We start from the raw sequence: 26,288 nt of genomic DNA, 5'->3' as shown, positions 1-26,288 counted from the left end.
AAAAGAAGTATGAAATATTTAAAATCTGTGAAAATATAATTTTTCTCAAAATCTGACTTTTTTGGATATTTTGCACTGTAGCTCAAAATCATATTTTCCTACTTTTGGACCCATTTGTGGTGGATGGTCATATTTTGCTGTAAAATGCTGCTCCAGTTCCTCAAGCTCTTATGTTGAGCCTTGGTGGAGGAGGTGTCACTGGTTAGGATGGTCCTATGAATGTGTACAAGTCCTTACCTTGGGTACTTTGGGTGTCGTCTTCTTCCGACTCTGTATATCCCCCGACTTTGAAGCATTGGACGTGCCTAGTGTCGGGGTGGTAGCACCACTTGTGCCTTTGACGGACGACGACTTAGTGCTACTACCAATGGTGCCGGCACTAGCCCTGCCTGAACGAGGCATCACTATGTTTTCTTTGAGACCATTGTCTATATTGTGTCGTTTGTATGAGGAACTTGACACGTGTGACCCTGTCGTCATAAATTAAAATTACAAAACAAAAGAAAACAAAAGCTAGCACAGTTAGGAAAATTGTATAGAGTGTGAGTCTTGTTTTAGATACACATGTTTGTTGTTATTATAGCAGCAAATTTGGTAGAATTGGTACTTACCATATATGAGACATATAACTTTGTTCAATTTGTAACAAAGATAGATTTAAAATATAAGTCTACTAGTATAATTATTTACAGATCACACACTGTAACCTCTTGTTTTACAGAATCCAGGAAAAACCCAGATATTTCGTTAAATTTTGTAATGAAAGTTTGCCTTTCTGAATACCTAATCAAACTTAATGTGATTCAAAACATTATCTCATAACACAATAACTAAATCCATATAATACAGGGTGTTATATTGAACACTCTTTGCACCGTTGCTTTGAAAATGGGTTTGATTTGGATTCGTTTGTTAGGATTAGGGTTAGGGAAGTGCCGGGATTAGAATCAAACTTACGATAGGATTAAGACAAGGTTATGGCTAGCTAGGTGCAAAGAGTTCAATTATACTATTTCAAAATCATATACATTTCAAAGTCATAAACAGGGTGTAACAGAAAAAAGCAAACAAATAAAGATATGTAGGGTGCTGTGAAAAGTGACAAAACGACAACTTTTTCTTTCTGCATCTACGTCAGCTCATAAGCCATGTTTCCACATTATTTTACATGGGATACCTTTACTATGGTTTAGAATAAAAATCATACTTTAAAAAGTGATACATATTTAGGACTCTTTAGATATATCATCATGAAAATAAAAGTGCATTTCCTGCAACTTATTTTTTTTGTGTGTGAAAAAAAATCATGCTCTTTCTAACTCAGGGCTACATTAAAAAAAATTTAATCTGAAAGATAAAATAACTAAATCAAGCCAAATCATGCTATTTTCAGGCTCCAAAAAATTGGGACAAAATGAGTACAAAAATTTAAGCAACTTCACAGACAAAAAATCATCCCAAATGCTAACGATAAAACAGAAAACATCATTTACAACTTTTCAGCTGGCTTATGATCTTCATGCTAATAAAGTCAACTAAGATTAATGTTATGATGCATGTACACCCAATTTGTCTACCACTAATTTACTCAACAACTGATTATTACACTTTCTACCAGTTATTTATAAAGTTACCAATATGTTTTTTCAATTCACTGCAAATGAAATAAGGTGATGTGTGAAACTAAAAAACATAATACTTTATGTTCTATACATATATCCACAAATGAATATGTGTGCATGCACACACACGCATTGGCACATACAATCATTTGTCTATGATACAAATCATTCTAAAACAAAACCTGTATAACAATATGTAATGAATATTCACAATACGAGTGTTCACAATGGTCCCCACTATACTGCATTTACTGGCTTTATCATGATATTGCAGATGCTTTTGTCAGGATTTTTTACCTTCATTACTAGTCTTTTTTGTTCTGCAAGTCATCATGAGATTACTTGCAAAAAGATGGTTTCTTAAAGATGTTATTTTTCTCATCTTCTCTGCTTGCAACAAGCAAGTGTCTACCATATTATTTACACACAGGGAAGTCTATTTGTGCCCAAATTTCTTCCCACAATGAAATACCCGTATTGCATAACAACAGAGATGGATTAACCTCCAAACTGTATCTATTATTATGCAATACCCCTATTGTATTGTGATACGCCTACTGCATTGAATTTCAGCACAAATTGACTTCCGGTAGAGAAACCCAAAATATGCATATAGGGAAGATTGTGAACACTCCAACGACATTCTTAAATACAATGAAGATGATAGCAAGAAAGAGAGGAAACATAGTAATATAGCTGCATGGCGTGAGAATGTGTAATATGGATTGAAATTAAATAGATGAAATATATATATAGAAAAGCCACATCATGCATGATCAGCGACAGGCAAGCGACTACACAGGTCATAGCCTAATGTCCAAGGACAAAGGTCAATGTGCTGGCCACATTCAAGTGTATTTGTAAACTTTGACCCCATGGATGGGAACATGATTGGGGGTCATCAGTATACACCATATTGGTCAGTGAACTTTGGCTACTATAGAAATTAGAATATGGATTTCTGTGCAGCCCCTGCGAATGATGATGTAAGGAAGATGGATGGATGGAAAGACGGAGAGAAAATGTTACCTCGTTTGCGGATGACTGTGTGGCGTAACCATAGAAACAAGAGACAAAAACGATTGTTATGGGAGGTGAGAACATGTACAAGTGTGGATGTTGGTGGGTTGGTGGGTTTTCAGTTTTAGATGTAGTATATAGAAGGTTGGTCAAAATTTGGGCAGACTCATCTGGCTATCTACAGCTTGTCACCCTAAACACGGGAGACAAAATCACTTAACAAGCCTTGAGCATCATTGCATCCAAATTATGTAAACTGCACCATATGGTCTATATTGCGCAATAAGGATTAATTTTTTAGGTTTACTTTAGGCACTTGGGGACTTAAGTGTAAGGTGCTATATAAGCATTGTATTATTATTATTATTATTATTTAAAATGAATTTGTCATGTATTTAAAACAGACAGGCATCAGACAAGACATACAGTGTTATGATGATGGATGAACAGTGCTTTTTAAACTCTGAATAGGTAACCCATACCCATAGGTAATTCTTTCTTTTCTCTGCTTCATGCTATTTCTATGCATACTCCTAGTCTTTCACAGTCATTTACAAGTCCTAAAATTGATATCTTGTGACTTTCCATGTAGCACATTACATCTGTTTAAAATCCCAGCTGTCATTAAGCTTTTTATATGTTAATTATTGGCAAATCCTAATTATTTAAAGTGTGATCTGTGCCTTGTGTCTGAGATATATAGGTGTGAACTTGCGCTACCCTGTGCTATATATAGACAAGTCACAGTGAACATTTACAAGTTGCTAGCTGGGTAAGCTGTCAGCATTAACACATCATTGACTTAAATCCGACATCTAGGTCATGCATGCTTGAAGTCTTACTTTATGTAATTGTATTAAACCCCTTTGAACTCCCTGTTCATGGGACCAATGGCTTAATAGCCCCTCCAAAGGACAGATTTCTCCCATGGTTCATTTACCTATCTGAATTTAATTTATATGGCCTAGATATTCATTATTGACCCAAAATATATGCAATGCACATATATTCATTAGCTGACGGACCTAAGATGTATGCAATGCACATACATGCATATATGAACCATCTCAACCCCAAGTGCTATGGCCCCAGTGTGATGAATGTTACACAAAATTGTGACACTGGGCATGATGAGATATTTACAAAGTGCTTGCACTAGGCAACTTTCAAATTCCTAAAATACAAATTTTAAGGAACACAAATTTTGATTTTGTCACTTCAAAAGTTTTTTTTTTTCATGGCACTTCAATCCCTATAATGGTACAGTTTCCTATACAAATGTAACGATACCTTTAAAAAAAGTGACAACATTTGTGTTACTTTCAAACTGTATTTTTGACAAATTCAAAGGTGCCTTGAAGTGTTAGTTTGGTGGAATGGATGGCAATGTCCTCATACACACTACATATAATGACACAGGTGGCGTCCAGTTTTGAGTCCAACACAATATTCTCTTTCCCCTTTTGTGTACGAGGATATTGTCTAATGAGTAGTAGAAATTGTAGGTAAGTAGTAGTTATAGAAGGTGTTCCTAGAAGTTTCTAAATCCAATGTGACCCTATTGCTGCAACCACAAACCAGCGAAATATTGATTGACAGAGAGCGGAAATCCTACCATTGAGAACCCACACCTTGAGAATTGCTACATGACTAGGATACTGGTAAGGCACTAGGTTCAGTTAGATCCTGTAGTGCTATCGTGGCCCTGATAGGTACCAATGGCTCTTTATATCATACCCTGAACAATTGACCTTTCCCAGAATTCCTTACGGTTGGACCCCAGATGTCGTCATTTGCAATGAGCAGTAGCGATGTTCGCTAAACGATGTGTGCGTCAGCGGGACGTCAAATGATGACATCTAGGGTCTAACGCAACAACTATTACATCTGCAGAATAAAATACAAAGAGCCATCTGTACCGAGCGGGACACCGATAGTAATACAGGTTCAAACTGAACATAGTGCTTAAGGCAATGTACATGTGACATTATCTTGTCTGCGTTGGAGTTAACTTCACTACCAACTGCGACCTCCTGAAATTTTCCTTTATAATGATTTTCTTTTAATCCGGTCCACACATAAAAGAATTAATGATGGCAAAACTATCACCTTTATCCTCTGTAAACATACAGAAATTTCAGTTTTAATTGTCATTCTTGATACCCAGGGAAAAATATTCTTTCTCAATTTTAAAGAAATTATTTGTGCATATTTCAATATTACATACAATATGGACACATGTATGCAAATTACACTTGCTTTCAGAAAAGAACAACACTCTCTAGCTCTGCATGAACTTTGTTAGACCATTAATTAATGAACGGCATATGCAGACTTTCGAGTTCCTTATTAAAATGCTCATCGCTGATCAACGCTTTCACAAGTAATCGGCCAATCAGATTACCAGTCTTTTGTTATGATCGTTAGATGATTGAATCATCAGCCAATCAGAACCCCACTTCCGTGTATGCTCTCATAATGTAAACAAATGCCTTTCTCTACCAGCAAGTGTAAATGATGCACCATATAAGGAGTGTGTTATTTATTTACTTCATACATCTACCAGTTGCACTTTGAATGAAAGAGGTCTCGAGGCATCAACACACAATGTCTATGGGGTGCACTTGGTGTTGAAGCATCAACACACAATGCTTGTGGGTTGAAACCTAAAATCCCTCTCACTTAAGTGGAACTGGTGGGTGTACTGACTCTTAAATAGATATTAATATAATGCAGCATTTTTAAGAATGTCACTTATACATATGCCCTTTCCAGTATACTATAATACAAAGGAAATGATGATCACAGAAGAATACAAGCCAAGTTATTTGATCAACTGCAGTAACAATTGGAAACTGTCTTCCATAGAATCAGCATGTTAGACCCCATCCACCTACATATTAGTGTTCAGCTCCATCACCAGTCAAAGTTTACATACCATAGAGATATAGTCAGCAAAATAAATATGGTAGCAAGTCATGAATCATGACCTTACAGCCAACACGAGGGTCAACTTCAAAAATCAAGGTAACCATAATGACCGTAAGGATGTTTTGAGCCCTTGTTTGTTGAAAATGGTTACAAATTCAGGTAACTGTGGTAAAAACAGTGACCCACAATCTGAACGTCAACATGTCAATCGTAAGCAATGTGTAAGATGTTATTGATTTTAATATTGTTTGAAGCAAATCAATGGGGAATGCTTCGGTTCACGTTCACAACTTGGATGATTTCGGCATCATTTGCCATCACTGGTATCTCAAATTAAAGAAAGCATCTTTGCGGTCATAATTGTCACCTTGATTTTCAAAATCAAACCTCACTTTGGCTGTAAGGTTAGGATTCATGAACTGTTACCTTATTTATTGTACTAACTGTATGTATACAACACTGAACCATGTCCTTGAAAACCAGGCAATATCTTGTACTGTAATTTTCAGACTATACGCCATTGTAGCTTTTCAAAGGAAACTTCATGTGCTCAAAAAGCATCAATTTATAGTCATGGCTTACAGGCCAAAATTACCGTTGCACTTTCAGCGCTACTACGATTATACTAGATTTTGTTTTGCAAGTTTAACACATTTGCATCATGGTAGCGATAAGACAGTATTTGCACATCATCTACAAACTATATTTTCTACAAGTTCTTATTCCTTCACAAGAAGCCTAATTGATCTAAGCATCATAAGTACTAACTACAAAGCAATAAAATCTAGGCCCACAAGTGGACAGAGATCTTCTGTGAACTGTTCAAAATGCTCTTGATTCTGGGTCATCACAGTGTCTAATCCAGGTTCTGGTAACCTGCTAGTACTTTGGCAATAGGCTATTCAGTTGGATCTATACACCCCTATGGAAGAATCCATACAGATGACATGACCTTAATCTTCCACACAAGGATTGTGAATTTCAAATGGGGTTACCTGCATGGGTGACTCCATTTGAAATCGTCACCCAGTGTGGGAGATTAAAGTCATGTCTTTGTGTATGGATTTCAACTGGAATAGCCTGCCCAATATGCTGAAGATTTGCAAGAGTATGTCAAGCATACACATTATATTACATAACTTAGCACTGATAATATTTTTTGAGACCTGTACATGTACAGCATTGAAAGTGCCCAAAATTACAAGCCCTGGACCCACTGCACCATTGTGCGAAGTTTTGGAACATAGGATTTGGGTGCTTTCAATGCTTATTGACTCGTTTCTGAAACAGGGCCCTGAGCTGGTCATCATCAAACAAACTCTCTCTGGATAGGACATTGAGGTGGCTCAAATTCCAGTTGCATTTTGAACAGTCAACAAAATTCCCATTCCTATATCCAGCAGCATAAAACAGGTCCTATACATCAACCATTATAGAATATATACATCAACAGGATTCAGCTATAATATAGGCGGTGAGGGGACGACGGTGAGGGTTTGAATTCAGGACGGAACGATAGATGGGTGCACTGTTGAAGTTGCAGCACAAGAATCACACGCAGACTGAAAACATCTAAAAAGCGCCCTCTTTTAAGCTCATGAAGAAAAAAATAATACAATAGGCGATGGCGGCAGCAGCAGATATTATATATAGATGGATTATCACATGCAAATATGGGTATTTTCATCTTTGTTTGTTCCCATCCCTTCCTGTATTTTTCAGAGATATTTTTTACTGAAATTCTTTTGAAATCAAATATTTTGTGGACCATTAAACAGGTTCAAATGAGTAGGGCCGTAACTTAACATGAAAGGCATAAAATGGTCAAAATGGTCATTCCAAAACTATCTACTTGATCTGGCTCTTTACATGTGACATAATAGTAGCTTTGAAGGGGAAAATAGAGGACAACATGAAATCCCGTAATTTTGTTTGTAACATTAACTTGAAACTTGCTGCATATGTACATACATGTGTAAGGTGGCAAAAAAAACCACCTGTTCTACAGGCAGATGATGGACATTTCAAGTACGGTACAATTTGCATTTTGAGCCAAACTCAAGATCAAGACACTACAGCAATTTAATACAGGAAGAGTTGTAAAATCTATCACCCAGGGACATTTTTTGTTTGGAAAATTACGGTAACGTCTTGCATACCTAGTTTAATACAAATAGTGTTTCAAAGGACCGTATTGAAAGAAATATAAAGAATTTCCGCGGTGCAAAAATTTCAGTTATCCACCAAGATGAGAATACTACGCATATATTGCCATGATTGATCTATGTAAAAAACAGATCGCAGCGATTAAGTGAAGAAGTGCGACAGGATGTGAATCGAATATAAGATGGATTTGATAACGATTGACTACAATATATCGAATATTGATAATTTGGCGTGCGTTTTTGTTGTTTGTTTTGGAGCTGGACTGACCGTAATTCTCACCGCCATGGCTAAACCGCCTCTCTTTCTGATTGTGTGTGGGTATACTGCGCGGACCTTGCTGCTTACTCTTACCATGTGTGGAGGGCGACTGGGTTATGGCCGGAGTCAGATCGCTGACAGTTCGCTGCGTCAAGGACAGACTACTCCCTGTCGTCGACTCGATCTCTTCAGACTGCAGCAAGGAAAGATAAGAGAGAATAAAATAGAATAAAAACAAACAAAAAAGTTATTTTTTCGTCTTATATCTTACATATTCTCATGCAGGCAATACAAAAGAGGCTTCAACAATTCTATATTAACATGCTGGTTAACTTTAAAAAGTATATTCCACACACATGCATAAATGGCAGTGAGGGAGGGCGGATGCATTAAATAGGCTTTTCTGTTTAAAACACATGTTTCCATCTCTCCGTTAAAGCCATATTATAACATTTGCTGAGGAAGACGCCCTCACTGAATTTTTAAAATTCCTTTTTTACACGATTAAATTGTACTTTATTAAACCAATATACCCTGCAAAAATCAAGCTTCTAGGTGCTGTAGTTTTGTCAAAATCCGAGATTTTGAATAAAACGCCGGAACCGGCGCTTTATTATTACGATGGAATTACTAGTCGAACACATACACGATGTTCATAACACATAGTACGTGACGGCGTATGGGACGGTGATATACACAACAAAGGGTCGTACCACAACATGACCGAAGGAGTAGTATGCGTATTGGCGATTATGTGCGCTGGTAGTAAATTCAATTTTCTTTGCTTTGCCGTAGTTGTTCGGCTCAAAAATAAAAGGGATATATCTGACAGTAAAAGCTAACATTTTATGGCAAAGAAATGCCAATCTATTTTGTTTGAAAATGTTATAATATTGCTTTAAGTCAGTTGTCAAAGGCCTTAGACTGAAAATCTGAAGGTCCTAGGTTCATGTCCTACTTGGATAATAATCACCCCCTCTCACTGCTTGCCATTTTGCATGTTTCATCATGAAGTGTTTTGCCTACATTACAGAAACATTTTAGTTTAACCTGCTTTACAACATGCTTTCTTTTATGATGGAGGAAACCTAACAAAAACAAATATTCATGCAGTTGAAATGCCACTGATTTAATACTACTGCAAAGCAATAAATCTTTGTGTGCATGGAAACTTCCAACAGTGACAAGGATTGGCTATTTTTTTCTCATGCCCACACATATTCTTTTCCCTATAGGCTTTTAAGAAATTATATCAAGGTTGCAGAAATTAAAATCCACAAAAATAATGTTTCTTTTCAAATCACAATTGTGGTGCAAAATATTGTGCATTACAGTATTTCAAAATGAGAGAATGTGAAAGAAATTCATATTAATTAGAAAACATTTTTATATATTGTCCTAATTGGAAACGCAATGAAATTTAGGGTGACAAGTTTTACAAATGTCTCCCTTTTTATTTGTTGCAATCATTAAACCAAAAATACCGGTGATTCTAAGATGAGAAGGATTTCTAAATATTACACAATATGAGACATGCATATCCTATGAGAGAGGTATGAAGTAACACTGCTTCATCAAATACTGGTAATAAACTTTCAAATTAAATAAATGTGAGAAAAAATTAGTAAAACATTTGGCTTGAATGTGCTTTTTTATATTCAATAAAAAGTATTAGAATCAAAGAATTAAGATTCTTGCAAAGGTAACAAAAACATTATAGCCTTCCATATATGTAGGTTAGTCTATCATTAGCAGGGACAGGCGATTTGAGCGAAAAAAAATAGCAAATTGAAAAAAAAAAGCCAATTGCGCGGAAAAAAAGTTCCGGGAAATCGCTTGTCCCTGATCATTAGTACAAACACATGGACAGTATGAACATTAAATAAATAGATACTATTACTAGTTCTAAACACGCTACAAATACATGATCTACTACTATGTTCGAAATCCAACAGTTAAATTTCAACAATCTACAGTATTCTATCCAATCTAGTAACACGGTTAGTAAACTTGTATGCTCGCATTGCCAGTTTGTTTCAGTTTTTGCCAACATGCAAGTTAGGATGCAAATGAAATGATTATTGACTATGTAGCTTTAATGGATTTATTTTATCCAAACTTCAATTAGTTTGGATTTGATGACTGCTGAGTCTTCATTCTGGGGAAATAATTGAAAAGCACTGGAGCTATTCCGATACAGGAAATTCCTTTATGAAAGCTAACAATCATTTTTAAATTCGTAAAAATAGTTAAATCTCAAGAAAACCATAACAAGCCCTGTGCAAATTTGTTGAACTACATGTATGCAGTTTTCTACAAGAATGACTAAAATAAGTTTTACGACATTGATGAAAACTAATCGCCTAATGCTGAAGCTGTTTGCAATATGTATAACAACTAGCAAATATTTGTTTCACAATGTTTTTTTCAAATGTTAATAAAACTGCACTTTGGAATTAAATTATTAAACACATCCATATGTAAGCAATCCTGTAATTCTGGTTTGTTAGTAGAGAATGCGTGTACATTTCTAGCAACTTTACGCCTGTTCAATTTTCAACACACTCCCTGAACAACAACCCTTGGGTATTCACTACAAGTAAGTGCATTAAGAATGTTGAATCCCAAAAGCAAAGGGGTGCGACTTTGATATGGACCAGTCTTCTAACAAGAGATGTTTGCTCAGAACTGACGGGACAAAAACATTAACAAATACAAATAAATATACAAATACTAAAATTGTACACATGTATAGAGACAATTATAATTGATCGAAATGTTTCTAATCATTTCGCTAAATCCTTGAAAAGACTTTCAAAAAACTAAAACATCTGGATAAGCAGGCAAAATGGCATTCATTCATCACATTTTCAGATGACACTGACGCACGCAAGAAGGCAACACAAAAGATCTGTGCGTGATGCGCAAGGCCCTACCTGCATCCCAAACGGGAAGTGCGTTGGACGCTGTGCCATACACAAAAGCAGTTGTGGTGTAAAAATATTTTGATTGGTGAGTAGGGTAAGGTGGTTAGGGTTAGTAGGGTATTGTGTGGGTAGGTAGGGAGGGATGAATGGTGGTGATTTTAGGTTAGGAAAGAAATCAAGAGGAAGAAACAAAAAGAGACAAAACATAAAAGGCTGAATCTGTGCCTTGTTATAATGTGCCTCTAGTGCAATATTAATGTCATCACCCACATTCAGTCAGACACCTAACATGGGTACCTCCAAGCTACGGTATTCTGTGTGTTTTGCCTCTAATTTTGGTGCTACATGGTTACTCAAAAATCTGAGCAACTTTATTAGTTGTGTAAACATTACTTGACAAAAAACTTGGCGTTGATGGGATGCATTATTTCACTCTTCAAGCAAGAGAGGGTGAAGTGAAATGGCTGACGGTACCATGTGTACAAGGAATACTTGTATGATCCAAAGATAACCCATGGTAAGAGTCTGACTGTGCAAGAAGCAAGTTAGCATTGTCAACTTTAGCATTAATGTCTGGTTAATAAACCCAAGTAATTAGAACACTCTCATAACACCAACTGTTGGATTATACATTATGTGACCAATCACATTGAAATGAAACTCAGCATTTAAAAGATATTAAAGACAATTTGCAAGAAAAAATAATAAATAATTTGCGCTATAATTGTCACATAAAACCGATATTTAATATCTGACATCAATGCCATTTTACAGCACACAAGCAGTTATTTAACTTGGATCATTTAATGTAGAGTTTTTTAAGACAAAAATAATAAATAAAAATAATAAAATAATAATAATAATAAATAATAAATAAATACAACTCAGCTGGGTTCACATTGCATCTGTACAATTTGTAAAAAGAAATAATAGCCACCCTATAAGGCCACACACTAAGATCAGAGTTAGTATACTAAGGACATACAATGGCTTCTCAACAAAAACTGATTCCTTGCATAAAATCACTAATTAATCAGCCCATTAAAGTTAAATCTGAATCTCAAAGTTTGCAATGTGTCTTACTTTTTAAAATAACTTTCCGAGGTAAACAACTACCACCCGTACAATAACATTAATCAAATTCAACAAGGAATTCAAGGTCAAACAAGAAAACATACAACACTGCAGTTGAAGAAAAAAATAAGAAAGATCTTGATTTTTTTTGTGGAATCTGGCACCACTGTTTTCTTAGATTAATTAACACACTAAACTTTGTTTCTTTTTAAGTTCAGTAGTGACGTAGGTGTATATTACGCTTGGTTGCAGTATTGAATCGCAGAAGCTAACCTAATCCAGGCATGAGACTGCACTTTCCTCAAAAAAATTGAAAATGCACATGAAATTGGGCAAAAAGTACCTAAAACAGGCTGAAATTAAATAAAGTTGTGGAAATTTTGACTTAACAAATGAATTCAGTTTTGAAACTGAAAATTCTCATGCCTGAACCTAATCTTGCAAAGCCTATAGAAAACTTATATGGTTTGTCAGCATCCCTCGAGCGCAACTGCGTAAAAATTTTAAAATTCAAGGACTTTCAAGGTCCAAAAGCATGATTTTCAAGGACTTACCACAACCCAAAAAAGCTGCATATTAAAGGAAGTGTCTGGCAATCAGAACACTATGTCTTATATGTTAGAATAATAATTATCAAGCACGAATCACATGGTTTTATTTAAAACAAACTCATATTAACCATAAAAACGAATAAAAACAGCCATCTCTCAACACGCGATATTCAAAATTCCCGCGCCGAAATTGTCTAGAGCAGTGACATCCCAATAATTCAATGAAGCCTGGCGACAAATGAGCACAAATAACCATGACGTCATTGCTCTAAAACATTTCGGCGCGGGAATTTTGAATATCGCGTGAGAGAGATGGCTGTTTTTATTTGTTTTTATGGTTAATATGAGTTTGTTTTAAATAAAACCATGTGAATCGTGCTTGATAATTATTTTTCTAAAATATAAGACTTAATGTTGTGATTGCCGGACACTTCCTTTAATGCAAGTGACAGCTCCTCTCCACTCCACAAATTCTATCAAAACTATACTTTACGTAAAATACCAATTTTCAAGGACTTTCAAGGGCCTTGTGCAAATTTCCAAGATTAAAAAGGTGTTTTCAAATTCAAGGAGTTTCAAGAACTGTGGGAACCCTGGATGAAGTGTAGATAATATGCAATGCAAGTAAGCCCTTTAACCCCCGTTAACTAAGATAAATGTTCGGCACACCTGGACATAGGTTAGTAATTTTTCGCCAAATGTGGTTAACTTACCATGAATAGCTGCTTTAAGAAAATTAAGAGCAGTGCATGACAAAGCTTTTCTTAGTATTGTTAGAATCATCAAGTGTGGATAACCAAGGCTTCCAAGAGCAACTGACAAGGAAAGGTATTGATAACAAATTTGCCACCTGTGGGCTTAGTCCCCTTTACTTTCCCAGAAAAATGCTAAATTTGGTGTGATGTTTCAAGCTTTGGATGTTCCACACATGAAGATTGGCTTATATAAGGAATGTTAAGGGATCTGGAATGAGCGTTTTAAGCGTTTCGACAGTATTTTTGTGGGACATCAGAACACATCAGACATATCGAATTGCATTTTGAATACGAAGAATGTCTTTCTGATATCAAATAATTTTCATTTTTTGAAATTCACGATGTAATACAAATTTTATGACAAATTATTAAAATTTGATATTTTTCACATTTTTGATATATAACAGTCCTGGAAGTAAATTTTATAAACTTAATGATATATTCTGAAAGTGTATGTAGCTGGTAGGAAAAGCCGACGATCAATTGAAAATATTGACCTTTCATATTGAAGATATGGATTTTTTTCCCAAAAAGACATAATTTTTTTGGGTGTTTTGGGAAAAAATCCATATCTTCAATACGAAAGGTCAAAATTTTCAATTGATCGTCGGCTTTGCATCCCACCTACATACACTTTAAGTATAAATCATCAGATTTATAAAGTTTACTTCGAGTACTGTTAAATATCAAAAATATCAATTTTTAATCATTTGCCATAAAATGTGTATTACATTGAGAATTTCAAAAAATCTAAATTATTTGATATCAGAAGGGCATTCTTCGTATTCAGAATGCAATTCGATATGTCTGATGTGCTGTAATGTCCCACAATAAATACTGTCCAAACGTTCATACCCCATCCCTTAAGATACTCTCAATATTATTGCACACTTGTGCAGCAAACAAAACGTGACATTCAGGTTTTACGGTAGTACTTTATGATAGTGTCATGTGCTTGTGATATTAAAGAAACAAACAAAACAAAACAAAAAGCATCCACCTCCTTCCTACAATGTTAAGCATTGTTAAGAGCTCTTGAACATAATTTTTTAGATGTGGCTCTATACCTCAAAAAATAGATTTTTCTGATATTTTGTGCAATGATGCATGTTAGGGTGTTGACTACTTGTGTGACTAAAAAAAATTCAAAAATCGGCTCGTTGCCATGGAAACGGCCAAAAACCACATTCTGTCATTTTGGGCCAAATCGGCACTGAAATTAGTTTAAAAACATGTTATTTCAAGTGTTTGCTGTATCTAAGTCATATAATGCTGGAACATTACATTAAGTTCTTGTGAAAGGACATTTATTCATCTGATGATCAGCATATTTAAAGGTCCAAAAGTTATTCTTAAGGGTACGTGCAGAGCCCATCTGTCAGGAGTATTTTCACTTTTTCAAAAAATGTCATTTTAGCACCTAAAATATCATCATGAAAATCAACAACCCGGTGTTGCCAGGATTTTGTCCATTCTAGTGTGGATAGTGCAAGCTGGGTACTTTACATTTTAGCAAAAATCAGCTTGGGCAAATGTTACTTCTAAACACAGTGTTGCCAGAAAAACCGGTATTTCTGCAAATTGACATTTTGTCAAATTACGCCTTTTTGTCACAATTTTGTGCATTTTGACAAATAGTTTCTTTCAAGGTGATTCCAAACAACACTTTTTCGTCTCTTTAAATATCTAAATACTGAAACTCAAAATTAGTGTTGCCAGAATTCTTGATAAAACACCCAATATTAGCATTTTACTGATAGTATGAATTTTTGTTCATGATTTGGTTAGGAAATGCTTATTTCTAATTTTCATACATCGAATGTATATAGTATAGATTGTTATATGAATGTTTAAACACCAGAGCACAAAATAAGTGTTGCCAGAATTCTTGATAAAACACCCAAAATCATATATATATTTATATGTGCCACGATCCAGTCCACTTACGCTTAAGTTGACAACGTCAAAATTTGGTTTACTATCATCAATATTAATAATAATATCAAAAATATTAACATCATTATCAATAATAATCCAAAATATTAACATCAATATCATTATCAAAAATAATAACATTAACCCTAAAACTACAGGTACTTTTAAAGCCATGATATTTTGTAACACGGATTACGAAGGTGGGTTGCAACACCCCCTAATTTTCAATTATAAACGTCACATACCGTTAAGTCCGTTATATTTGGTAACAATGTATAGCTATGGGTCTCCTCTATCCAGTGATACCAATAAGTACAAACATTCCCCACATAATGTCGCTATGACTTCATAATGTAAAGGCGCCCATGCAAATTTGGGAAATACCAGCTATGTATAAAAGTACAGAGAAAATTGATTTTCAGAATTTTCTCCTAAATATAAAAGGAAATGACTATTTCAACCTAACTAACAAGTAAAAAGTCAGTAGCTTATAATAATTTTATATGAGCGAAATCAAAATCATTGAAAGTGGGCCTCACCAAAGGATGGATCTACGATTAGCTTAGGTCGTTTGGGCGTAAATGCACGCGTTTTTACAGCAGATAAAAGATCTTAGGGAGTTGTTACTTTGTAGTTCTAGGGTTAATATCAATAATAATCCAAAATATTAATATCAATATCGATAATAATAAAAAATATTCATATCAATATCATTTATAATCAAAAATATTAATACCAATACCAATAATTTTCAAAAATATTAATATCAATATCAATAATATTCAAAAATTTTAATATCAATATCACTAATAATCAAAACTATCAATATCACTAATAATAAAAAATATTAACATCAATAACAATAAAAAATATTAATATCAATATCAATAATAATCAAAAATATTTTAATATTTTAAAATTGATATTGATATTAATATTTTTGATTTTTGATATTGATATGTATTCATATTAATATTAATACTTTTGATTATTATTGATCTCGATATTAATAATATGTTTGATTATTCTTGATATTGATGTTAATATTTTTGATTAATATTGATATCGATATTAATTTGTTTGATTATTATTGATATTGATATTAATATATTTGATTATTATTGATATTGATATTAAATTTTTTGATTACTATTGATATTGATATCAATAATTTTGATTATTATTGATATCGATGTTAATATTTTTTGACTATTATTGATATTGATATTAATATTTTTGATTATTATTGATATTAATATTTTTGATTATTCTAGATATTGATGTTAATATTTTTGATTATTATTGATATCGATATTAATTTGTTTGATTATTATTGATATTGATGTTAATATTTTTGATATATTGATATTGATATTAATATATTTGATTAATTGATATTTATATTAAATTTTTTTGATTATTATTGATATTGATATCAATCATTTTGATTATTATTGATATCGATGTTAATATTTTTGACTAGGCCTATTATTGATATTGATATTAATATTTTTGATTATTATTGATATTGGTATTAATATATTTGATTATTATTGATATTGATATTAAAATATTTGATTTTTACTCATATTGATATCACTAATTTGTTTATCATTGATATCGATGTTAATATTTTTTATTATTATTGATATTGATATTAATATTTTTGATTATTATTGATATTGATATTGTGATGTGCCCTGAGTAATTTGATTTAATTTAATTATTTAACTTTGTTTACAAGCTGAAAGTATTTCATGAGATGGGAAACCCCTTGTACGTGCAAGATAATGGTGTGGAAAGTCGTTTTGGAATTCCCCCAAATTATTGTAAACAAAGTCAGAGCTATGTTTGGAACTTGGAAAGCCCCAGTTCATTATTGCACCATCAGGAAAACCCCCCAGGAAGTGATGTAATGTGAAAGGTGAATGTGTATAATTAATATTGGGAAATCCCAAGATTGCAGCAATGTTGTTGTGATTGAAGTAATGTGTATTAATAGATGATGGGTTTTTCATGAGTACTGATATAAAAAGCTCCCCCTTGTATGTGCAAGATAATGGTGTGGAAAGTCGTTATCATTAAAATTATTGTAAACAAAGTCAGAGCTATGTTTGGAACTTGGAAAGCCCCAGTTCATTATTGCACCATCAGGAAAACCCCCCAGGAAGTGATGTAATGTGAAAGGTGAATGTGTATAATTAATATTGGGAAATCCCAAGATTGCAGCAATGTTGTGAAAATGTGATTGAAGTAATGGTTTATTAATAGATGATGGGTTTTTTGCATGAGTACTGATATAAAAAGCTTGAGGCTTTTGTTGGGACTTTACAGAATGTCATGTGAGATTGAAAACTCCACATGTGTGTGATGGTCTTCGTGCTTCAAAAAAGAAGTACATTTAACCAGTTTATATAGCCAATAATTGAGCTAATTTTAATACAGCAATGAAGAAGACAGCGAGCACACAAAAGTGCTCTTCCTAATCAAAGGATTAAAAGTTCTTCTGTCAAATTGCTGGAGTTTGCTGGGTTTGTGAAGGCCACGCATCTGTCAAAAAACAGTGGAGCTGTGTTAAAGAAACCTGTTCCCTGGAAAAAGAGTGATTGGTGAAAGAAACACCATTTTTGGAGAAAGCAGCGCAAGGAGATGTATTTGAGGAGAAAGCAGCGCAAGGAGATATATTTGTGGAGATAACAGCACAAAGGAGATTGGAGAAAGCATCATCATTTTCGTATGAAGATTTTATACGCAAGGATTTATAAGCGCAAGTGTACACTGGTCTTCGCAGGACAAGCGAATAAGGATATATTACATCAGTCGTCCAGAACATTGCAAGAACTCTAGGATCACCAACACGAAGACAGCTGGTTAAGTAGTCATAGAGTAAAACTGTCATTGTGTGATTTTATTGTATATGCGATATTGTTATTATATGTACCAATCATACTCTGTTTTCAATTAAAGACTTAGATTTTGTTAGCTTAAATAAACAGTGTATTTGTGTTGTGCATTCGTGTGAGTTCGGGTAAAAGGTGATTTTGGCCTTGAGTCAAGTACGGCTCGTAACAATATTAATATTTCTTTATTATGTTTGATATTATTGATATTGATATTGATCCAATCCACTAAGGCTTAAGTTAAAGCCATGATTTCTCCATGTTACAAAATTTAAAATCCGTGTTACAAATTGGATTTTCCGTTTTCCACATAATTATAAAGCCCTGAAACGTTAAAACAAACATGTTTATTTTAAAGTGTATTTTGTCTTACATGTACCTTTTATTGTAGTATGGCCAGAGTCTTGCAGCGAAGGCCTAGAATTAATGCTAGAATGGATTGTTTAATGTTTGATTACTGCTAAATGATCACTTTCCTTTGTTTTATTTTGCAAATCAACACAAAAGGTAGACATTTTGCATAGTTTTTCACTATTTTGTGGCATTTTCAAATTTCCGTTCACGAGCAAACCCGAATTCCGTGAATTTTTCCGTTTTTCCGTATCACGGAGAAATCATGGCCTTAGCTTAAGTCACCATTGGCAAAATAAGGTGGCAAAATCCAATAGAAAACAAAGACCAAAATTAATACCCATATACCTTGACCATAACTTTGTACTAGATAATACTAAAACTGTGGGGTTTTCAAAATTTGAAAACGCTTTTTAGGACAAGCTATTGATGATAGTAAACCAAATTTTGATGTTGTCAACTTTAGCGTGAGTGGACTATATATGATTTTGGGCGTTTTATCAAGAATTCTGGCAACACTTATTTTGTGCTCTAGTGTTTAAACATTCATATAACAATCTATATGCCTACTATGTACATTCGATGTATGAAAATTGGAAATAAGCATTTCCTAACCAATGCAAAAAGAAAAAATCATATTATCAGTAAAATGCTAATATTGGGTGTTTTATCAAGAATTCTGGCAACACTAATTTTGAGTTTAGTTATTACAGTATTAACAAAGATGAAAAAGTGTTTTTGGATTCACCTTGAAGGAAATTATTGTCAAAATGCACAAAATTGTGACAAAAAGGGGTAATTTGACAAAATGTCAATTTGCAGAAATACCGGTTTTTCTGGCAACACTGTATTTAGAAGTAGCATTTGCCCAAGCTGATTCTTACTAAAATGTAAAGTACCTAGCTTGTACTATCCACACTAGAATGGACAAAATCCTGGCAACACCGGGTTATTGATTTTCATGATGATATGTTAGGTGCTAAAATGACATTTTTTGAAAAAGTGAAAATACACCTGACAGATGGGCTCTGCACGTACCCTTAAGAATAACTTATTGACATCTAAATATACTGATCATCAGATGAATAGATGTCCTTTCACAAGAAATTAATGTACTGTTCCAGCATTATATGGCTTAGATGCAGAGAACACTTGATATAACATGTTTTTTAACTAATTTCAGTGCCAATTTGGCCCAAAATGACAGAATCTGGTTTTGGCGTTTCCATGGCAACGAGCCGATTTTTGAATTTTTTTTAGTCACACAAGTAGTCAACACCCTAACATGCATCATTGCACAAAATATCAGAAAAATCTATTTTTTGAGGTATAGAGCCATATCTAAAAAATTATGTTCAAGAGCTCTTAAATGATGACAGATTTTGGCCCCCGGCACTTGCAAGCTTTTAATTTTAATTATACAACCCATAAATAACCCATATTAACAAGCAAGACAATTTGTAAGATTTCCCTCTATGAAATACCCAAGCTTTGTATTTTTCTCGCAATTCAATTCATAAGGTATATTGCTGATAGCAATCATTAGGCAAACATGATGCATGCTGGGAATGAAAAGGGCTCAAATGTTATCAAATTCATCACCCACGACGGCCAATTTGAGCCCTTTTCATTCCCAGCATGCATCACATTTGCCTATCAAATGCTATCAGCAATATACCTTATTGGGCAGATTAGAGTGATCTTATCGTACATTGCATTTGTGCAATACTTCATCACTGTATTTTTATGAGTAAAAGGTCTTAGGACATTTAAACAGAAATATGCACATTATCCGATACAGCAAGATGATTTTAATCGTTGTTGAACTTGCAAAAGAACTTGGATTAAATCTGTTTAAATGGTCTATGATCTTTTACTCAAGTGTAATGAAAGTAAAAAGCCCGACTATTCTGCACCAATGCCTGCTTCAATAGCAACCACTAAGGGTGATCCAAATAAAAACACCCAACATCCAACACTAAAAATATGCAGTGTTGGGCTGTCATTGAAATGAGGACGCTTTTTCTTACCTCCGCCGACCTTCGACCTAGTAATAGATATGTGGCATAAGGATCATCGTATTTATGATTCCTGAGCGAGTCTTCTATTTCTTTCTTCTTGAAACCCATTGATAACATGATTTCTATTCGCCTATCGTCCGAGAAGTCTGGTTCAGGCTCTTGGTACGGCTTAAGTTCATCATCTTCATGTCCAGCATTCATCCATTTATCCCTCATTATAACCTTAATTGCAGAATGGGAAAAAATTTGTGAGGAAGTTCATCAGTAAATTACTAAATTATTAGTTTTTAAGTACCTCTTTTCTGACACTAATGTGCTGCAACAAAATTAATTTGGCTTTTGTTACTGCGTGCACCAATGAATTTCCAACTCATGCTCGCATGCGCCAGTTACGCAGTACGAAACGCACAGCTAGTGTAAGCATTACGCCCAACAGCGAGTCTTTATTTTTTTTGCCTTATATAAGCCGAACATACTTCATTGGTTTCCATGAAGCAAAAAAGTGGATGCATATTAAACATGTCATCTTTGATGGCAATATTATGAACAATGAGACTTCAAACTAGGTTTTAATGAAATGTGAACCTCTTGTGTTTACGCAAAAAAAAATTAAGACAGCACTTAAACAAAATACGCATTACAGGCGCAGAGTGGACATTTTCGTCTTTCGCATTTCATGGAATGATTAGCCCTCTTTAACAGATGATGCTGGACTTTGCCAGTCGGTGCACTGTCTGTTTATTATCAGTCTTTGGTCTCACCTCTAAACTTGCTCGTTTGGCAGGATTGAGCATAAGAAACCTCTTGAGTAGATTTTCACAATCTGTTGACATATAGAAGGGTATACGGTATTTGCCTCTTAGCACCCGTTCTCGCAATTCCTACAAATGAAGGATAAGGAAAAAATACAATTAACAAGTTAATTCCCTATAGACGGAATAGATAGTACACACATACATGCACACCCCTAACTACATATCCAACTACATACCCACATACCAGCAGTGTAGACACCCACACATGTACATTTTTTGTACCTTTCTAAACAAATTCACTACTTGATATTTTTGTCCAATTCCCAATATATTTTTTGAATGCATAGTTTGCACAATTCCCTGGTTGCTGGTAAGAACCGTTCTACTGAACAATCATACCCATCTATCCAGATTGCTGTGTTGCAACTGGGACAAGTTTATGGTAATCAATGTTCTAAAGTGTTTTGTTTAAATTTGGTGAAGAATCAAGCATTTACGGGTCACAAGTGGAAGTTGATCAATTTACGTCTTTGAAATATTCCACATTTTGTTCACAGGGCTTCATATAGATTACTACTTTGGCAAATATTGAACAAAAAATGTATTTTAAGTTAATTGAATGCATAATGGCTCATGTTTGGAATGCATAGGGGAAATAGGATATAGTAAACAGATGTGCATCGTCATGTTTTATTTTATCTGCTTCTGTAGTCTCTTTTGCGCACCTCAATTTGTGAGCAAATGGCAAAAACATGTTAAAACCAATAAACCAATCAGTGTTACAATCGCAGATTAAAATTCCTGTCAAGTCATTTGTATCTTTTATAATTCCTGCGTGTATTGCAACAAGACAAGAAATTTATGCAATACAATTGGTCTTATAGTTGAGGTATTTTTTCATCAAAACCTTTCCACTTAAAAATACCAATCTGATATGTGACAAAAATATGCTTTGTCTGAAACTGACGGGTAAGCGTCATCAATATTAGCCTTCTTTTTAAGGTATGTAGCCCCTTTTGGAAATTTGCTTCTTAATTTTACCGTATTGACGATTTGTCATCGGTTGTTTCAGCATCGAATCAACAATATGTCCCCGATCGCTGACTTAGTCCCATTTCCAACTTGATACACCTTTGTCTGGCATCAGGCTTGTAGCTAGCCTAAGTTTTACTATCCAATTGAAGCACTGGGCTCTGGGCACGATCTTTTTAGCTAACTTGAGGGATCAGGAATAGGATACAGATGTATCACCGCCCTAAATATTGTTTTTCCTTTTGGCCTTTTATGATGAAAAAACAATTAACAATTAGTTAACAAACAAACATTTGTGCCCATCGGCCAGCGTCAGTGCCGGTTACACCCAACCGGCATAGCATCCTCTGAATTTTATTTGTGTTGTACACTGGACTGGTACTCCACACCCCAGGCACATGTAAACTATTTGCCCTGAAAAAAAATCTTGATAAAACCCATGACCTTACCTTTAAATTTTGGCCATCAAAAGGCAGCGTGATTTATGTTGTGGACCGGACTGATAATCTGAACTTCACACATTACCCCAGGCACATGTAAACTATTTTGCCCTAAAAAATCTTGATAAAACCCACAAACTTACCTTTAAATTTTGGCCATCAAAAGGCAGCGAGCCACTGACTAGCGTATAAAGTATAACCCCTAGACTCCATACGTCAACTTCAGGACCATCATACTTCTTACCCTGAAATAACTCAGGGGCAGCGTACGGTGGACTACCACAAAATGTGTCTAATTTGTTACCAGGAGTGAATTCATTACTAAAACCAAAATCTGCAATCTTGATGTTAAGATCTTTGTCTAGAAGTAGATTTTCTGCCTGTAAATTGCACAAAGGAAAACAGAAATGTTGAGAAAAAATTACAAAGAGAATGCATTAATATATGTGATGCTGTTACATGCAGGACAATAATTCTTTTATGGACTACTTTTGCTATCCCTTCCCCCTATGACCTACAAAACATGATTGACTTGAGTATGGTGATGGAAAGTATGGTCAACAACTACATATATGATGTGACCCACCTCTTACATTGTGTGCTAACCATAGGCTTCAACATTAGAAAGTTTTAAGATATTTTCTCAGAATATCAAGACATATCTCAAAATCCACTGAACCAATACTGGAATGTTCATACATGTACTCATTTGAATGCATTCTTCATGCTGATTCCAATGAGCGTTTAAGTGTTACAATTCTGAAATTTTTGAAGTTTAAAAAAAAATTGGAACTTGTCGTTTGTAGTCATCGCCTGTGAGGAGAAGGTGAAGGTAAGCTCTAACTACATGTACTTTGTAAGAAAATGAGACATATGATTTTAATCTACTCAACCAGATATTAATCACAATTTGAACATTTTCCCAGATGAATGAGAGTGTTTTAAATTGAAAAATGAGTTAACTTTTTGCATTTGCTCAACTTAAATAGCGATACAAGTCATAAGGGGTTCAGTCTCTTAATTTACAAGATATTGATTGATGTTAATTCTACACTTCTTACAAGTTTAATTGCAGACAGAATTGATTAAAATAAATTGATAATAATTGGCTATTCCAGTTGAAATCCATATACCCCCTATGGAAGACATGACCTTAATCTCCCACACAGGGGGTGTAAATTTTAAATGGAGTCACCTATCCAGGTAGCCCAAGTTGACATTCACACTCCCTGTGTGGAAGATTAAGGGCATGTCTTCTATAGAGGGTGTATGAATTTCAACTGGGAAAGCCAATTGCTACCTCATAAAACCATTTATCATACATTTGAGTAGAAAATGAATGCAAAAGTACGCATAAAAAAATAAAGCCGCTCTCAAAAAGCTTCACAAATTAACAGACTCTACGTCAAGAGAGGTAAAAAAAGCCCAATTTCGCCGACAGCTTCGATAACAAATGCTTCATATCGCTTCATTTTACTGTTCCATGCAAATTGATCATAAATTATGTCATCAAAATATTGATGTTTACAATCAAAATAGGCATTTTAGTGGAATGCTGCACAAACACGTTTAATAAGCAACCCAGATGGTTCTACATGTAATACAGACCTATTCATACATTTTCTTGACAATTTTCCAACTCCGTTACAAAGTGGAGCTTCATTTTAATGAGGAAAGCCTAATTCCCTTTTGGCATTATTACATGTATGGATGATGTATTTTCGTGCTGCAGCAGATCAGCCCAATTACACTTCATGTAGCATATATCTGGCAGGATTCCAAATATAGTCAATGTTATGTTTTATTGTAAGGGAATAATACAATCTAAAGCAGAACGTATTTTACACAATTTCATACATGGAATGTTCATCATTTCTTATCCCCTTTATTGATTCAGAGCAGAAAATTAAAAAAACTTTTGAAATCACAGAATCTAATGAAAATATTTTAACTTTATATTCTCATGTGATGTAATTATAGTAAACTTGAAATTTTAAGCTTCCTTTCTTGCATTACATTCTTTCTTACATTTGTCTATGCTGACAAAATGTTTTTACAACAGTAACTTTTTTGCAGAAAAACATGTTTTCACAATGAAGTATGAGGATATTTATACACTCCTGTTAACTACATCCCCCTTGCTCTCTGCAAAGTGACGTCAAGGATAACTAAATGTGCATGGGGATCTTTCTCACGTTGATGAACAACATATTTAGTGAATTGAATTCAAATGTTTAAGAAAGGACTTAAAACACACCTTTTCACACAATGATTTTCTTTTGTTACATATTATTTGCTTGCTTTTATTTTGTTTGTTATTTATTATATAGTGTATCATCACACACGCTGTGATCTTTATGAAACAGCGTGTCATAAATACTTTGTATGTATGTATGTTGAAAGAGAATTATATTCTTTTCTTGGTGTGAATTGCTGAAAAATATCTTGCTGCAAAGTAGAGACAAACTCAACACCATATAACATCATTTTATCAGTATCTCCAGGTAATATTTTTTGAAACCAGATATATTTGTTTTCTGACCGATTCGTAAGAGGGCTATGCGGCAAATCTGATTTTACGTGCATGCAGCTATGCATGCTAGTGATTCAACTTTAGTTTCGGAGACAAAACTTGTTGCAATTTTTTCTAAACTCAATCTATAAATACTTCTCAATGCTTCCAATTTGTGGAATTAAAATTGCAATTCCATTTTGCGGATAATTACTAGATTCATTGAAAACTGCTATAATTTTGACATTTCTAGAGAAAATAGTCTTCTGGCCTATACATGTACTATATTTTAATTGCATAAACATAGTACATGTCGATGCAAGAAAGTTATCTGTACCAAGCGAGTATAAATTGACATTGTTGTACCCACATGCAGAGCTAATGACCAGATCGAATGTCACCAGCTTGGTGAAATGGATGCATCGAAACCACCGAGGGATTCAGCATTTTATCGAGCTCTCCTGGTATCCCCCAAATGTAAAGCTCACCAGATACGATTTATTTTAGTGTGCCACACATGTAGTGTAATGGATACGTCAAATAGTCTCCCATTTTATCGAGCTCTCCTGGAATCTGGGAATTGGACGAGTTCTGATACAAAAAGCTATACACATCATCGCTGCCTCATGGGTTTTTTATAATATTAATAATTTCATAATGAAGAAATATCATATCGTCAAAGGGCAGGGAAAACCTCCATGTACTTGTGGGTGTTGAACATGTTTAAATCAAAACTGCCCAGAGGTTACATCTGAGGTTTTTTGCTGTAATGTTCAAGGACCAATGACACATAGGTTTTTCCTCCCCAACGACGATATAAACATTTCCCAAACAAATGAATAATTGATTTGTTAAAATAGAATTTTTATTAAAAAAAGAACTAAGCACAGAGAAATATTTAGACAAAAAGATTATTGCAATATTTATTGTAGGACTAACACACAGGAGCCTTTGAATATATTGCAATTTGCATCCGACCTTTTCAAATGTAAAGTGCACCAAACACAGATTGTTTTAGAGTGTCACACATGCCGTAAT

The 26,288-nt window shown here is 34.3% G+C and overlaps 1 protein-coding gene across 10 annotated transcripts in view; it reads right to left on the bottom strand.

The window, feature by feature from the left end:
- The window catches only part of LOC140166813 (MAP/microtubule affinity-regulating kinase 3-like), a 120,674-nt gene that overhangs the window by 19,559 nt on the left and 74,827 nt on the right, over positions 1-26,288 (bottom strand). For 3 of the 10 annotated variants that reach the window (XM_072190330.1, XM_072190382.1, XM_072190614.1), the window contains exons 8-14: positions 22,882-23,118; positions 21,273-21,392; positions 20,521-20,733; positions 10,934-10,963; positions 8,007-8,190; positions 2,652-2,666; positions 238-470 (exon numbers count right to left, since the gene is read on the bottom strand). In XM_072190330.1, coding sequence (XP_072046431.1) covers positions 238-470; positions 2,652-2,666; positions 8,007-8,190; positions 10,934-10,963; positions 20,521-20,733; positions 21,273-21,392; positions 22,882-23,118 — 1,032 coding nt within the window. The remainder of the gene's footprint in view (positions 1-237; positions 471-2,651; positions 2,667-8,006; positions 8,191-10,933; positions 10,964-20,520; positions 20,734-21,272; positions 21,393-22,881; positions 23,119-26,288) is intronic. The other 7 variants (XM_072190443.1, XM_072190789.1, XM_072190672.1 and 4 more) reach the window with 4 other exon arrangements.

Source organism: Amphiura filiformis, chromosome 1 (assembly GCF_039555335.1).
Source record: "Amphiura filiformis chromosome 1, Afil_fr2py, whole genome shotgun sequence".
Taxonomy (NCBI): domain Eukaryota; kingdom Metazoa; phylum Echinodermata; class Ophiuroidea; order Amphilepidida; family Amphiuridae; genus Amphiura; species Amphiura filiformis.
This window is presented reverse-complemented; position numbering and strand designations above follow the sequence as displayed.